Source organism: Mus caroli, unplaced genomic scaffold, assembly GCF_978045245.1.
Source record: "Mus caroli unplaced genomic scaffold, Mus_caroli_1 scaffold_15, whole genome shotgun sequence".
NCBI lineage: Eukaryota > Metazoa > Chordata > Mammalia > Rodentia > Muridae > Mus > Mus caroli.
In genome coordinates this window covers 20961814-20978406 of record NW_028227270.1, presented here as the reverse complement: position 1 = coordinate 20978406, position 16593 = coordinate 20961814, and the positions used below count along the sequence as shown (strand labels likewise).

Here is a 16593-nt window from a genome sequence, read left to right as displayed (position 1 = left end):
CAGGAATATTGTAGGGGTGTGTTAGCTACGTGGAGGTTTGGAAGTGGCCCCGCCATAGGTGTGGTGTGTGTGTGTGCGTGTCTTACATTTGATAATCCACAATGATAATCAACAATATTGGGGCAGTGAGTAGCGAAGAACTCACACTGCTGCTACTGGGTGAGTAGACTAGATTAATCAACTATGGCAAGAAAATGGTATTTTTAAAACTACTGCAATTGCTAGGGATGGTGACGCAAACTGCAATCCCAGCACTTAGAAGTCAGGGAAAGGATTGTGAGTTTGATGTCAGTCTGGGATGCATAGCAAGTCCATGTTTCAAAAGTGAAAATTTTATCAAAACAAGCTTACACTGATTATTCAGTTTTTAAAAGTTTGAGAATATCCAACATTTTCTCAATATTTCATAAAAGAAGTGACCAGGCAGCGATTAAAACTGATGCACCTGCTCTTGTGTGAGCAGACCTCGCTCCTTCCAGCTGTTCGGCCTGCCACTGAACTGTCTCCTCTTCCTGTGTGAGTCATGTTCCATCTGCTCTGGGTCAGAGAAGAAGCAAAGGACCCCTGGAGGCAGACATGCAGCTCTACTTAGGGCTGATGACAGATTCCCTGCCAACAGTGTCCAGAGTACAGCCAACAACACTACATGCAGGGCCCTGAGGACAACAGATCCAAGCTAGGCCAGAGCTGATTTAGGAGCCTGGGAACAGCAGCATGGGCTCTGTCTGAGGCTGAAGTGCAGCAGGTGCATCTGCAGGGTACACTGTGACTCCCAAAGAGCAGTAGTGGCAGTCTATGAATTGCTAATCATGGCCCCACTGTTCCTACAACCATCTCATCCCTTCTCAGGAAACATTTCTCCCTCTTACTCTGTCTTCACTTATTTCTCTTTCCTCTTTATTCCCTCTTCCCTTCCAACCTCCTCTTCTCTTACTTTCTTTTAGACGTCTTTTCCAAATAATCTAAGTGAAGAAAGCAAAGGAAGAGGGAGAGGACGCAGAGGGAGAGGAAGAAGAAGGAAAGCAGAGGAGAAGCGCATGGCCTGGAGAAGCCACAAATTCTAAGATGTCTCACAGATGTGGAATGTGGTAGTGTAGTGTAGCGGTAGGTCTGCCCAGTCTAGATGCACAGCATGTATTCATATTAATTGAGTCATACTTTCATTGCCAGAGCTTGTGTGGGTTGGAGATTTACCACAACAAAGTAAGATGTGAAATTTTCTCACCACCTCACTGCTCAGCAAACTCAAGCCCAAGATCATCTATGTAATTTATGTCATCTCGTAACTTTTTCTGCACATTCTCTGACAGATTGTCATATAGTTTAAGAATATTTAAGGCTGCTCACCCTACGTGGACTGTGCATATTTATGGTTCCATTTAAATATAATTCTAGATAGCCTTTCATTTTTGTGAGCATGCTGCCTATGTGCAAGGTGTCTTGTAAATACTTGCCTATTTGGTTCGAGTGTGACCCTGGAATCTTCCTATATACAGTAGTGAACTACAAATATTTTTTTAAAAAATAAATTAAAAAAAACCTCCTATGCCCAGTGATACACATCCAAATCTAGCAGATCAGAGGTTGATGCAGGAGGATAATCAAGTTTAAGCCACCCTGGGATTATATAAAGAGACCTTGTCTTTAAAATAAAATAAAAGCCCTTCCAACCAAAATACCAGTTTACTGAAATTAGAGAAAAGCACTGAAAATAAATAAATAAATAAATAAATAACTCTGGTTAAGTGTAAAGTATAAAAAAATTATACAGGACATGTTACGTAACTTCTTTTTAAATAAAATAACAGACAAGGAAAATGAAATGCATAATTCTGGGCTGGCAAGACTGATAAGGGGGTGGTAGGCTGTGCTTGCTACTGAAACTGAAGATCTGAGGTTGACACATGGGACTCATTCTCACAGACCATCTTCTGCCCTAGCATCCTGGCATATAAAACACACTCCCAACCCCTCTACTCACACCGAAATCTATTTTAGAAATATTAAAAGATGGATAGAAACGAGCACTTGAATGCTGATTCAGATACTTGACCTTGGGCATTAATGCCATCTTTTCCTAGGAGACATAATGATAGTGTGGTTCAACTTGTTATTAAAATCTTATATGCTATAATAGTAACAAATTCTTTATGCGGCACCTGGAATTCACTTTGAAATCACCTGTTATTGTTATTCCATGGAAAACATTAGCAAGAGATATATGGAATATTTCCTGTCGAGGTGCTGACAAGTGCTTATTTCTGCTCTTTTATTTTTATCAATCATTCCATAATGAAAGCTTGAAAGCCAGTGAAAGGAATACATTTTTACTTGGCAGAAACAAAGAAACAAAAACAAAGAAATTTCAAAACCAGTACTAAAAAGATCACTAAAAATATTTACAATATAATTTTTCTGTGCAGAGACATACAATAACAAAAACCTTGAATCTCTGAACAAAACATCTGTTCTCTTATGACACTAGGATGTGGGCAACTCAGGACCTACCTGGTCCTCTCTCATTTTAGCAGAGGGTGGCTTTGAACTCCTGATTCTCCAGTGTCCACCTTCCTAATGCTGGGTGTGTGCCCCTGTACCCAGCAAGCATTTTCATTTGGTGCATATGTTGCGGGATGTGATATTATTTTAATGCCTTAACCATTCTTGCTTTCTTTCATTTCTACACCATTGCAGCCCTGGGCAGACTAAGTCATCTATTAGTTAGGGTAAGTCACACAACTGCAGCTTGACAGCGCATCTTAGTATTTGGAATGATAAGTAGATGGCTTGGTAGATAAAGTGCCTCAACACAAGCATGAGGATCTGGAGTTTGAGTCCCAGTGTCTACTTAGAGGTGGGGTGTGGTCACACTTCTCTAACCCTAGTCCTGGAGTAGCAGAGACAGGCGGTCCTAGGGCTCACTGGTCAGCTAGTCTAGCCAATCTATGAGTTCTGGTCCAGTGTTCCCTGAGAGTGATGAGGTAGCTGTGCTCGGTCAACCTGAAGAAGTCCACATATGTGTATACACACACACACACAAATTTAAAAATAAAAGCAAAATAGCTTTTTAAATAGAAGAAAAAACCAAAGTGCCTGTAATTCACACTTGTCCCTTTCCTTACTTGAAAAGTTCTGGGAGACCACATATTGGATAGGAGAAAGATCAGAACTCAGGGAATATTCCAACAATGTGGCGCTTTTGCATCCTGTTTTATTTTGCTTTATAAAAAAATAAAATACTTATCCACTTACTTGGGGAACCACTTGGCATGCTCCTTCCAGGGGTCATCTCCTTCTTCCCAGTTGCCCAAGCTTCCGCCACAGGAGAAACACTGCACAGTGTCCCTTTTACCTACAGATGCAGGAAAGGGTGTGACTGGCCGGCAATGGCACCAGCTGTGTCTTGGAGCTGGCCATACTGCAAATTTACTTTATACACAGGCAAATATATGGCTGCATGTGTGTATGTATATGTATAGATATACAGCAAACCAATAATGCTACACTAAATATATATTAAAGTAGAAGCAAAATTGTTACACTTGAAATTTAACTAAATACATCTTATGTCTAATGTAACACACTTCATCAATGACGGTTCATTAAAAAAAATATTGCCCACACAATGGAACCTAAAGTTTAAATACCACAGAAATGCCTCACAAAGTGGAATCCACTTACCTGTAAAGACAAAGCCAGCTGCTGAGAGTACATGTGGTGATGTCCCATGGGCATAAAATGGCCAGTCCTCAAAGGACTCCAGTCTGGCCTCCTCTTCATGGTACCTTGCTTTGCCACCTCTCAGCATCTTCTCTGGACTCTTCACCCGGATGTCATACTTGCCAATGTTACCAACATCTTTGCCCAGAAGGAACTTACATTCTGGTCGTAATTTCTTGTGAACTTCTATGGGAAGTTTCCTGAGGCTATTACCAAAGAGGATTAAGCTACAGCAAAAGCACTGAACCCCACGTTTCACGCCTGTGTAGTAAAACCCAGCAGCTGCCATCTCCTGTGGCGTCCATGATCTGAACGTGTCATAGGTCTCAAAAGTCTTTAGTCGTTTGGCTTCACTGCGCATCTGTGAGTTAAAACCTTTCTTCATTTTCATCCGTTCTTTATGCTCTTCTTCTTTTCTCCTCTTTGCCCGCTGAACTGCATCCACCCCGAGAAGAGCAGAGAGCTCAGAGAGAAATTCATAATCAAACTCAGAATCTCCATCCTCAGTGGTCTCCCCATGCGCAGCCATTTTCTAAAGGACAAAGGAAAGCAGATAATGGTGGTGGTAATGTTTTTACTATAAAGAGCGTGTATAATTATGTATGCATATGAAGAAAGTCAAATGCATTGTGGGAAGAGGTATTCTCAGGGCCTAAAAGTTTGGTTAATTTCAGCCTGTCAGACAAAATAAGGAACCAGTCTCCTTACTGGTAACCAACTCCCTCCTCTTCTTCAACCCCATGATTGAAAGCCCCAGACACTAGCCAGAGTGCTTCAGGACTCTCATGACACAGCCATTTGTCAATCTTGGCAGTGTCTCCCTCTCTAAATATGTAACATCACTTAGCTCTGGATAGTTATTTTTGCTTCTTTAGAAAATCTCTTTGAGCCTTTATTTTCAGTTGTTTGAATAAGAGGCCAAGCACCAAATTCCATCACCTGGCAGAGACAATTCGATAAAATTACTCAGTTCTGTAGAACCCTTGTTTGTGTTGTGTTCACTCTTCAGATTTAGTACACAGTATGCAAACTCTGTTAGTTCAGGAGTGAGTCCTCAAGACAGTTGTGCTAGTAACAAAGTCCTAACTCAAGCGGGACTCTGGCCAGGTAAACAGAGGTTATTGAAGAAGTCTAAACTCTGCATTCCTCAGGAATCTGCAACGGCAGAGTTCTGTTTACCAGGAAACTCACTACAGCTACCTGGGACAAGGGCATCTAGTTCCTAATAACCCAGGAAACTCACTACAGCTACCTGGGACAAGGGCATCTAGTTCCTAATAACCCAAACAGCTTGCAGCAACTCCCAGCCTGTTTTGACCCACACCTCTCCTCCCTGTCCCCTTAAGATTGGCAAAGCTTTTCCCATTACACTATTCTCTGCCCTCCATGAGAACATCTGAGAGTCTAACTTCCCAAATAAACTTCTTTTTTTCTACCCATGCAGTGGACCAGTTCAGTGGTTTCACCACACCCTTGCTTACAAACTCCAGATGCCCCACTCCAAATGCAGGGATTTGAGTCTGACAGGCAGTCACTGGGGTTCCCAAGTTCTTAGATCTTTTGACAATAGGTTTATGGAGCACATGGATAATTACAGGGAAGTAGATACTTTAATAAAGGGAAGACTCTGATTAAGTGAGAACGGTACCGGTCCAATTCCTCAGAAAATTGGATGTAGTACTACCTGAGGACCTAGCTGTAATACTCTCGGGCGTATACCCAGAATGCTCCAACATATAACAGGGACACGTGCTCCACTATGTTCATAGCAGGCATATTCATAATAGTCAGAAGCTAGTAACAACCCAGATGCCCCGCAATAGAAGAATGGATACAGAAAAGTGGTACATTTACACAATGGAGAACTACTATACTACTAAAAACAATGACTTCATGAAATTCACAGGCAAATGGAATGAACTAGGAAATATCCTAAGTGAGGTAACTCAGTCACAAAAGAACACACGTGATATGTACTCACTGATAAGTGAATATTAGCCTAAAGGTTCAGAATACCCAAGATACAATTCATAGACTATATGAAGCTCAAGAAGAAGGAAGACCAAAGAGTGGATGCTTCAGTGAACAAAAACTCAGGGCCACAAGCCTCTTCGGGTCTGACCAGCACCTGGGTAGCTAGCGCGCAGGGTCAGCTGACACCCGCCAACTACCCACGACACCCGCCACAGGATTTTGACACAATGTCACCACGATTGACTGTCATGGTAATCTAACTTCTGGCACCATGTTAAGCATGGAACTTTAAGTCCCCCTTACTAATTACAAATCCCCAAAGGATGCCCCAAGCATATCATGTCCACCCCTGCCTCACTGTCCAAGGGTCCTCATATTCCCACTTTTATGGGACTTCCTATCCCTTGGGAGCACTGCCAACCTGCCATAGGTATAAAATTCACCAGGACTACCCACTATCACCATCTAAACTCTCACTTGGTATTTGGAGGTTTACTTCACATGATGCTTCCAATATTGCTTCTCCCTATGACTGAGGAAGCTTTCTGCCCCAGATTAGTGCCCTACCTATTAAGTTCGGTTGTTGTGCACTCTGGTGTGTCTCTGAGAGTGGCCATTACTATTCTTATTCCAGAAACATCGCAGGTACAGAGTCTTCATACCAGATGTGCCCCCAGTCTGAAAGTCTGGCATTAGCACACTCCCAGAGTTGTATACTAGGGGGTAGAAAGCCCCAAACGGTCATTAAACAGGACTTGGAAAATAAGGGAATGTCACAAGAACGGTTTTTATTTAATGACAGCAGGGTGACATTTACTTCATTTCAGTCAGTCTACAAAATCACAAGTAGGTTTCCAAAAGACACAGCTTATGTGCTTTTGTACAAAAAACAAAGGAGAGCTAATGGCGTAGGCAGTGACAATTCAGCCAGTGTCTCGATCAATGGAGATCCACCTCTACAGAAAGAGCTGATCGATGCCATAACAAAGGACAACAAGCTATATTTGCAGGAACAAGAATTGAATGCTCAAGCCCAGGCCCTACAAGCTGCATCTGCTTCCTGTTCATTTCAGACCAATGGATTTGACGACAATGACCCACCAGGAAGCTGTAGACCAACTGGTGGAGGTGGTGGAGGAAGATTCAATACAGTGGGCAGACTCGTATTTTGACCCCGAGAGAACTGAAAATGTATCTGGTCACAAAACATCCAGTGCTGTGGCTGTTAAAATGTCATGCTGTAACCTATAGCATAGCTATCTTTTTTTTTTCATTAGACCCAAATACTTTAAGAAAATACATTCAGTGGTTGTTTTTATTTTCTTGACAAGAATGCATCATGGAAAAAAAAATCTACCTCTTGAACTTCCATTTGCAGTTATGCTTAGACATGCTTGGCCACAAGTGTTGAGAGAAAAAGGCATACCTGCTCCCTAACTAAGCTGCATTAAATTTGGTAGAAGGATTTAAATGGTGTATTTTCAGTTGTACTGAACAAAATAATTCACTTATTCTTTGTACAAAAGTTGATGCTAGATATATCTTAAGAAAAATGGAACTCTTATTTCTGGTATAATAACCCCGATATTAAATTCAAGTCTTTGAAAATAGTAGAGATGGTGAGTCTCTGGAGGTGATACCACCTTCCAACCCAGCTGCCAGTCTCTGGGCTGCTGTCTCTGCTGTCCTCGGCATTGAGCTCCAGATTCAGGAACAGGTGTCACTAAAGGATCATTTACACACGTGGCAAGTGAATTTACACAAGGTGCATGACGCCATAGGGCAGTGTTTTTAACTGAACTTTGTAGTATTTCCAGTTGTTGAAGGACTTTAAAATCTGTTTCAGGGAGTGTATCTCCTGTGTGTTTTAAAGGAGGTGAGTGTCTGCGTGTGCCTTGCAGTACTGTAATTCAAAAATAGGTTATCTTTGGCTGCGGAAAGTTTTCTAAAACAAAGGGTTAGGAAGTAATTTCGTGCTAACGTTAAAATTATAATTTTTTAAGGTATTAGATTTTTCAGAAGTAAAATCAGGTGGTTCTAAACTAGTGAGTGTAATGGTAAATGTCTAACCCTTGGAAAATTCAGAGGAAATGAAGCTAGTTTAAGTAAAAAAAATCTTTAATTGATTTGTTACTTAATCTTCACATTAAACATTGATAACATTTAAAAAATATTACTCCCTATGCTAACAGGGATCCCACTATATTCCAATATGACCCATTATGAGCAATTGGAATTCATGTGGCCCCTCTAATTATCTTGATTTACACCCCCTTACTCTCCTAAAAGGTGGCCATCTCTTTCATGGGACATATTTCCACATAAACCAGTCAGTGAAAATGTGGACTGGGGCAACCCCTGTGAATGTGACCATTGGCAGCCAGGTTGGCTGGAAAGCCACCCCAGTCTATGTCCGACCGCCCTTTTTCTTTCTGGTCACTAATATACCTACATTGTCAGAGACAACCTTAACTGCTTTAATGGGAAATGTCTCCTGACCACTTGCTGTATGGCGTATTCAACAACAGCTATCCTGATGAGGGAACCAGATGCTATTTGAATACCTGTGGTATATACTGCCCATATTCATGTTGTCACTTTGATAGCCCAGACTCACATCATGGAAAGAGGGATTTTGGTATTACAGCTGTCATCATTGCAGCCATCCTTGTAGGCATTTCCGGGGCAACAACAGCTGCTGTTGCCTTGACCCAGACAGCCACTAGAGCAGAGACTGTCAATGCTATAGTTGTTGCGGGAAATATTAAAAAATGAACTTGCCAACTCTCCTCGGGGCTAGATCATGCTTCTGAGCTCCTGCTGGCCTGCCAACTCTACAGTCACACTGGACCACAGGGCTCCTACTGGGCTACCATCTCTCTGGGGAGTGGGGGGGGTGAGGGGAGACCAAGTTCCTCTCTCTAAAAAGAACCCCATGGTGAGCCAACACATCACAATACCCAGTACCCCAGTAGAATCAAGACTCTACTTAATTAATGCTTAATTAACCAACCTGATTTATGTATAAATAATATCACAACTTACAAGATGCCAATACAATAATTTCAGAGCCAACTGACAATGATAAAACCTGTACCCCAGTTATTCTAGCCCAAAATCATCATATCGGCCTCCATTCTCTTCTCTCTCTCTCTCTCTCTCTCTCTCTCTCTCTCTCTCTCTCTCTCTCTCTCTAACTCTTAGTTCCACATCCCTTTCCCCTGTCCAATCACAGCCCTCCTCTGCACTAATGTAATTGGACCGGGAAAATCCTGCAACATGTAGTCTCTAAGTCAGCTGAGGCACTTGCAGGCCCAGGAGGTACTAAATCAAAATCTTTACCAAGCTATCCACATTTTGCAACAGAATGACTTACTGACAGAAGTGTTGGCCCTTGTTAAGGACATGTCTCTATTGGCATGCGACCCCAGGTTTCACATAATGCCACTGAAGCCTGACAACAGTTGGCTCAATATCTTGAAGGTAGCTGGTCAGACAAATTCCTAAATTATTCTGTACTCTTAAGGGAGGAGAACACAGGCAAACTCAATGTGACCAGAGTATATGTGCTCTCCCTGGAAGCCAGATTCCAGTGGGAGAAAATATTAAGAGGTTGATTGACCCCTACTGGATAGCCACTTTGCTATGATGGGAGGAATTGTCATACTAATGATTAGTTTGTTTATGTGTCTCACACAGCATATCTCCAGGCAATGTTCAATAAATAAGTTCACCCTTCAGGTGCTGATGGCTCGTGAAAATCCCAACTGTGACCCCCCAAAAAGTGATCAAAATATGGATGGCAGAGATCTGTGAGACTACCATGTAGGCTGTTTCTCATCTCCCCCTTGTGCAACATGCCTCTGGAGTGATATCTCTTTGTGGGCTGGTAGTCAAGATCCTGGAACACAGGACCTAAGACAGGCACAGTCAAGTATACTAAGAATCCTCCGAGTTGGCGTCAATGTTGTAGGAAATATTAAAAAATAAACCAGCATGTTCCCACGCTAGTTCCGGCAACCAACTGCCCTGGCAGGCAGGCCTGCCATGCACTGGTGTGCAAACACCGACCTGTTTTAATCTCATGGAGACATTCGGGCCTGGAGCTCCCAAAATGTCTCCACCCTGCTCACTAAGTTCCCACTGGCAGGTCACTACCTCACCAGCCCCAATGCTTCAAATCCTCCACAGCCTTTGTGGTGCACCTCAAGCAAACCCACACTTTGCTGCCATACCTTTCTCTCTTGAACCCAGACGTGCCACCAAGTGAAGGAAAACACAACACAAACTTAGTTCAGAAATGAAGGTAACTCAATCGTTGGGCACAGCAACTAAAATCCTAATCTTGTAAGCCTTATTAAATCTAAAGCCTCTGGGGAAAAATCCTGACAGATTCACCATTGAAACCAGGAGACACATAGCTATATCTTGTTCTCATGCTACCCCCATCCAAAAAGAATGGAACTCTTTCCTGCTTCCTCTCTTCCTCTGACCAACACAGAAGTCCTGCCTACTCACACAGTGATTGGCTCCTTTATTCATGAGGGATTGGTTGGCAAGAACAACGCCAGGTCCAACCATATATAGGCAAGAGCACACCAGCTCCCAATAGGCTGTCAAAATCTAAAAACAAAAGAGAGGATATGTGGTAGGAATTATGGGACGACCTTTATGTAAATGACAGGGGCCATGGGGGTGCAAAAGCATCTCCTGCAGGAGAATCTAATTGAGGACTGTCTAAGAGACCAAGGATTGCTGATGCAGACAATACCAGCCAATCAGGAACTGCTGTTTAGAAGAGATGCTTTCTAGGAAGCAATGAGCCACAGGTGGAGGGTATTAAAGGAGCTTGCAGCAGTGTTCAGAGAGCTTGCCTCAGCGTTTCTCACCTGCTTCTGCTGTCTGTGTCATTGATTCTCACCACCTCACATCCAGTCCCTAAAAGCAGGGAGGGTCAGGCAGTAAGTAGTCCAGGGCACAGGCAACATCCCACTGACATCTCTACAGAGCAATATGATCCTTGAATTTCCTCAATTGAGATTCTCCTCTTAGATAGTTATAGTCTGTGTCAAGCTGACCTCCAAAGCCAACCAGGACAGTAACCTCTATGGTCATGCTGTCAAACTGCTGACTGAATGTTAATGTTTATTCCCATATTACTGTAGCTCTCAGTCTTGGTCAAAGAGGTTCCTTCTGCAGAAGTCAATGTATGGATTCCTACTCGGTCAAGTGTTCAGAATAAGTAACTCTTGAATGATCAGCCATAAATGAGTCATCTATATCAACCTCACCCCCATGAGGCTTAGGAGACATCATGTATGAGAGGGCAGAAGGAAACTAAGAGCTAGAGAATGAGGAAGAAAGCCGTAAAGTGTGGTTTTCTAGATATGACATGGACATTGAACTCGTGAACTCTAGAGCAGCTGTGGTTAGTTGCACAGACCTCATAACGTTAAGGCAGTCAGTAGTCTAGCACAGACAGGGAGGGACTTGTAAAGTCCAGTGCCAACTGAATAGCTTACTGGCAGTTTACGGATGCTATGATGGGAGGAATTGTCATACTAATAATTATTTTGTCTACGTTTCTCACACAGCATATCTCCAGGCGACATTCAATAAATAAGGTGACCCTCCAGGTGCTGATGGAAATCTTGAAAATCCCAACTGCAGCCCTTCTAAGAGTGTGATCAAAGCATGGATGTTTTCCGCCAGGGGTGTGGCCAGTTGTAGGTCTGCTATGATGCAGAGCATGACCATACAGGCAGCACTAGTTGAACTCAGTTGATTATGAAAACGGAAAGGGAGGGACATGAAGCTAGGGAAGGACCTGAATAGGGTGTGTGAGCAGGCATGGGGGAGAGGACCACAATGGGGTGTGTGAGCAGGCATGGGGGAGACAATACATTATACAGAGGTATGAAATCTCAAATAACAAATGTTAAAAACTTTGTACATAAAATAACTAAAGGATTTTACCACACAAACTCACAGAACATATGCAGTCAATACATTTTTGGAAATATTTTAAAAGATATATCATAAAAAGATATATGTCATTTTGATAAAAAAAAAAGATACTTGAGACTCTCAAATAGTAAGTCAAACAATATTTTTAAAAAGAACTATCTAGGATGTATCACAGGGCTCCCAATGGAGAAGCTAGAGAAAGTACCCAAGGAGCTAAAGGGATCTGCAACCCTATTGTTGGAACAACATGATGTACTAACCAGAACCCCGGAGCTCTTGTCTCTAGCTGCATATATATCGAAAGATGGCCTAGTCGGCCATCAATGGAAAGAGAGGCCCATTGGACTTGCAAACTTTATATGCCCCAATATAGGGGAATGCCAGGGCCAAAAGAATGGGAATGGGTGGGTAGGGAAGTGGGGGGCGCTATGGGGGACTTTTGGGATAGCATTGGAAATGTAATTGAGGAAAATATGTAATAAAAATATTAAAAATCAAAAAAAGAACTATCTAATGCTTATTTATTTTATATATGAGAGTATACTGTAAACTGTCTTCAGACATACCAAAAGAGGGCATCAGATCCCATTACAGATGGTTGTGAGCCACAATGTAGTTCTAAGGAATTGAACTCAGGACCTCTGGAAGGACGGTCAGTGCTCTTAACCACTGAACCATCTCTTCAGCCCGTGAAAAGAACTACCTAGAGAAAAAGATTCCTGGGAACTCGACAGAGGGGTCGCAGTTAAGAACACTGACTGCTCTTCCTCTGAGTTCAAGTACCATCAACCATGGTGGCTATGATAGTGGCTCATAACCATCTTTAATGGTATCAGATGCCCTCTTCTGGAGTCTGAAGACAGCTACAATGTACTCACATGCATAAATGAATCTAAGAAAGAAAGGAATGAAGGAAGGAAGGAAGGAAGGAAGGAAGAAAGAAAGAAAGAAAGAAAGAAAGAAAGAAAGAAAGAAAGAAAGAAAGAAAGAAAGAAAGAAAGAAAGAGTGGGAGGGGAGGGGAGGCGAGGGGAGGGGAGGCGAGGGGAGGCGAGGCGAGGGGAGGCGAGGGGAGGCGAGGCGAGGCAAAAGGAAAGGAAAAGATTCCTTCCAGATTATATCAGAGAAGCATGAACTGGCCAGACTGGCTTGACTTTTAACTCGTCCACATCCCAGAATGTAAACCTCCAGGCTGGAGACCACAGTCTTAGGGCATACTCATCATGACATAGGAATCATGGTGCCAGAAATTTGAGGCAGCTGGTCAAATTGTGTCTTCAGTTGGGAAGGAGAGAGCAGTTGGTGGGTACCTAGTTTACTCTGCCTTGTTAATTTACATATTCTGGACATCTCACAAAACTGGACAGTGATATGTAGTCCTATTTGTTTACATTCACTTAGCATAATATTTTCATAATTCATCCTCAGTGTATAGCATGCATCAGATCTGAACAGTCCTTTGTTAAAGTTATTTTTCTGAATATGTATGTCATAGATTATTAACCCATCATATTTATTAGGCAATTGATTTGATTATAATGTTTTAAAGCTTATCAATAATAGTAGTATACATATTTATGTTTAAGTGTGGGAATTTTCCCTCTAAAATCTCTAAGTGATTTTCACACACACAAATTAACTGCCTTTGTTTCTAATTGGCAGGGTTAGTTATGGCAATGCATTATGTACCATGGACTAGTCACACCATTAAAGTTTCCTCATTACCTTCAGGCTATTTTATTCAGACCACTACAAATGCCCTCAGGTCCACACCAAAGGCCCAAGGCCTTCATCACATCACATTCTTTGCTGGTTTATTTCATTTAGAGAGAAAAGAAGGTTCTTCGTACACTTCAAAAACAGCACCAGGCATGGCACTAACAGAAGACCTGCCTACTTGGGTTTTTGATTCTTTTTTTAATATGTATGTTTGAGGCAGGAACAGAACATGTAGTCCACAATAGTTCTGCCTCCACTTCCTGATTGCTGGGATAATGGGTGTTCTCCACCATGCGCAACCATAAGAATTGCTTTATAGACACCGTAAGCTCTGCCTTTGTGTCAGCAGAAGGCAAGGCTGTAATAAATTAGAAATTTGCTCTGGTGCTTTCACAGACTGGGGAGTTGGTGGAACAGACCCTATAACCAGTTACTGGCTTTAGTTACCATATCATTTGACATTTCAGAGGTAATTCCATTAATTTCCTCCTTTTTGGATGTCATTTCTAATCATTTCCCTGAACATTACCATCTAGTTTACTATACCTGAGAACTTTTCATTCTCATTGTTCCTTCCTAATGGATGACATTGTTCTTCGGGTCACCATCCAACACAATTTGCAGCAAATAACCAAGTTTCTCTACAACAATCTCTCTCTATTTCCCCAACATCTGACTCAGGCTAGAGGTCATCCACTTAGAGAACTTCTGAAAAGTAAATCATTACTTAGACCAAAGGGAAGCTTACAAACACCTCACTGTCTGCTATGACCAATCCTCAGGTCCTTGTCTGCATTTTCAGCATCTCAGTTACCCCACAGGAGTATTCGATGCATACCTATAGCTAGAGTGGACCAGATCCTCATTATAACATGTCTTACACACTCTACCTTGATCTTTTCATCCAGAATGAAATTGTCTTCTACCCATCTCTCTACAAAACTGCAGCGTACTGAAGGCTTTCATTTGTTCCATTCATTTTTATTTTGCTTTAGCACAGGGTCATGCTATAAGCCCAAGTTGACCTCAAAGTTGACACCATCCTGCATCAGTCTCCTGAGTGTGGGGATTATGTGCAATTTGAAGACTTTTAAGGCAAATATAACCTTTTGATTTAAAGATACATCTGGCAATCATGTAGAAATGATCACATTTAACAAAACCTAATAATATTTTCAAAACAACTCTTTGTCACTAATGAATAAAATCCCCCAGGAATCATGCTCTGAAGCCCAACAGGAACAGGGCTGCTTAAATCTTTCACTAGTTATCTTTAGTGGTCTTGTGATGTCTTCCCCTTAAAGTCGCCTTAAAGATGACGAGACAAAGGTCATGTTCTTAATCAAAACACACAATTACCCAACTCTAGCTTCCTGTTCCACCCCTTTACACAAGGAACTGGCCATAACTTGGCAGCTTTGATTAGTTACTTCATGTTCTTCAACACAAGCTGCAGTATTCCTTTTGGTGGACTAAGATACCCTGACAAAAGCAACTTAATAGAAAAAAAGGTTTGTTCAGACTTACAATTTGAAGGGATAAATTCCACCGTGACACAGAAGGTGTGGTAGAAGGAGCAGAGTCATGTTACATTCTCAGTGAAGAAGCAGAGAAAGAAAGTAAGAAGTTGGGCCAGGCTATAAACCCATAAGGCTGTATCCAAGTACTCACTCCCTCAGATGAGGCTCCGCCTCTTAAAGGTTCCACAAACTGTTCAAACAGCAATAGTACCTGGACAAAAATATCCAAACACACGAGCTGCATATAAGGGCTACTGTACAATCATTTGACAATAATCAAGAACCAGAATTCTCCAGGAACTTTCTATGTATATGAACAGCTTCCTTTCCTACCTCATCCTATGCTCATCTTTCTTCCTTCCTTCCTTCCTTTCTTTCTTTCTTTCTTTCTTTCTTTCTTTCTTTCTTTCTTTCTTTCTTTCTTTCTTATTAGATATTATCTTTATCTACATTTCAAATGTTATTCCCTTTCCTACTTTCCCCTGTAAAAATCCCCTATCACCTCCCCCCTCTCTCTGCTCCCCAACGCACCCACTCCCAATTCCTGGCCCTGGCATTCCCCTATACTGGGACATAGAACCTTCACAGGACTGAGGGCCTTACCTCCAATGATGTCCGACTAGGCCATCCTCTGCTACATATGCAGCTACAGCCACGAGTCCCACCATCTCTTTTTTTTTTTTTTTTTTTGATTCATGGTTTAGTCTCAAGGAGCTCTGGGGGGTACTGGTTAGTTTATATTGATGTTCCTCCTATAGGGCTGCAAACCCCTTCAGCATCTTGGGTACTTTCTCTAACTCCTTCAATGCTAGGCCTTGTGCTCCATCCCATGGATTTCTGTAAGCATCCACTTCTGTATTTGCCAGCCACTAGCAGAACCTCTCAGGAGACAGCTATTTTCAGGTTCCTGTCAGCAAAATTGTGTTGGCATCTGCAATAGTGTCTGGATTTGGTGGTTGTTTATGAGATGGATCCCCAGGTGGGGCAGTCTCTGGATGGTCATGCCATCAGTCTCTACTCTGAACTTTGCCTCTGTAACTCCTGGCATAGATATTTTGTTCCCCCTTCTCAAAAGGATTGAAGTATCCACACTTTGGTTTTCATTCTTCTTGAGTTTCATGTGTTTTGCAAATTGTATCTTGGATATTCTGAGCAGAATGGATACATAAACAGGATCCAGCATTTTGCTGCATAGAAGAAATAGTGACAGAGACAAGTATTACCTCAGAGTAAAGGGCTGAAAAAAAGTTTTCAAGCGAAGGGTCCCAAGAAACAAACTGGAGTAGCCATTCTAATATCCAATAAAATAGACTTTCAAACAAATGTTATCAAAAGTGATGGGGAGGGACACTACATATTCACCAAAGGAAAAATCCACCAAGATGAATCTCAATTCTGAACACCTATGCCCCAAATACAAGGGCACACAAATTCATAAAAGAACTTTACTGAAACTCAAAACACACATTGAACCTCACACATTAATAATGGGAGTCTTCAACACTCCACTCACCAATGGACACGTCATTGAAATTGAAACTAAACAGAGATACAGTGAACCTAACAGAAATTATGAACCAAATGCATTTAACAAATATCTACAGAACATTTCACCCCAAAACAAGAGAATGTACCTTCTTCTCAGTACTTCATGGAACCTTTTCCAACATTGACCATATAATTGGACACAAAACA

The 16593-nt window shown here is 41.9% G+C and overlaps 1 protein-coding gene across 1 annotated transcript in view; it reads right to left on the bottom strand.

Annotated features, from left to right (window-relative positions):
* The window catches only part of LOC110288249 (baculoviral IAP repeat-containing protein 1a-like), a 63444-nt gene extending 47871 nt beyond the window's left edge, over positions 1-15573 (bottom strand). Inside the window, exons 1-4 of the mRNA XM_085831327.1 lie at positions 15502-15573; positions 14906-15109; positions 3682-4252; positions 3253-3352 (exon numbers count right to left, since the gene is read on the bottom strand). Of these exons, the coding sequence (XP_085687453.1) occupies positions 3253-3352; positions 3682-4249 (668 nt within the window). The 5' untranslated portion in view covers positions 4250-4252; positions 14906-15109; positions 15502-15573. The remainder of the gene's footprint in view (positions 1-3252; positions 3353-3681; positions 4253-14905; positions 15110-15501) is intronic.
* Positions 15574-16593: the final 1020 nt, after the last annotated feature.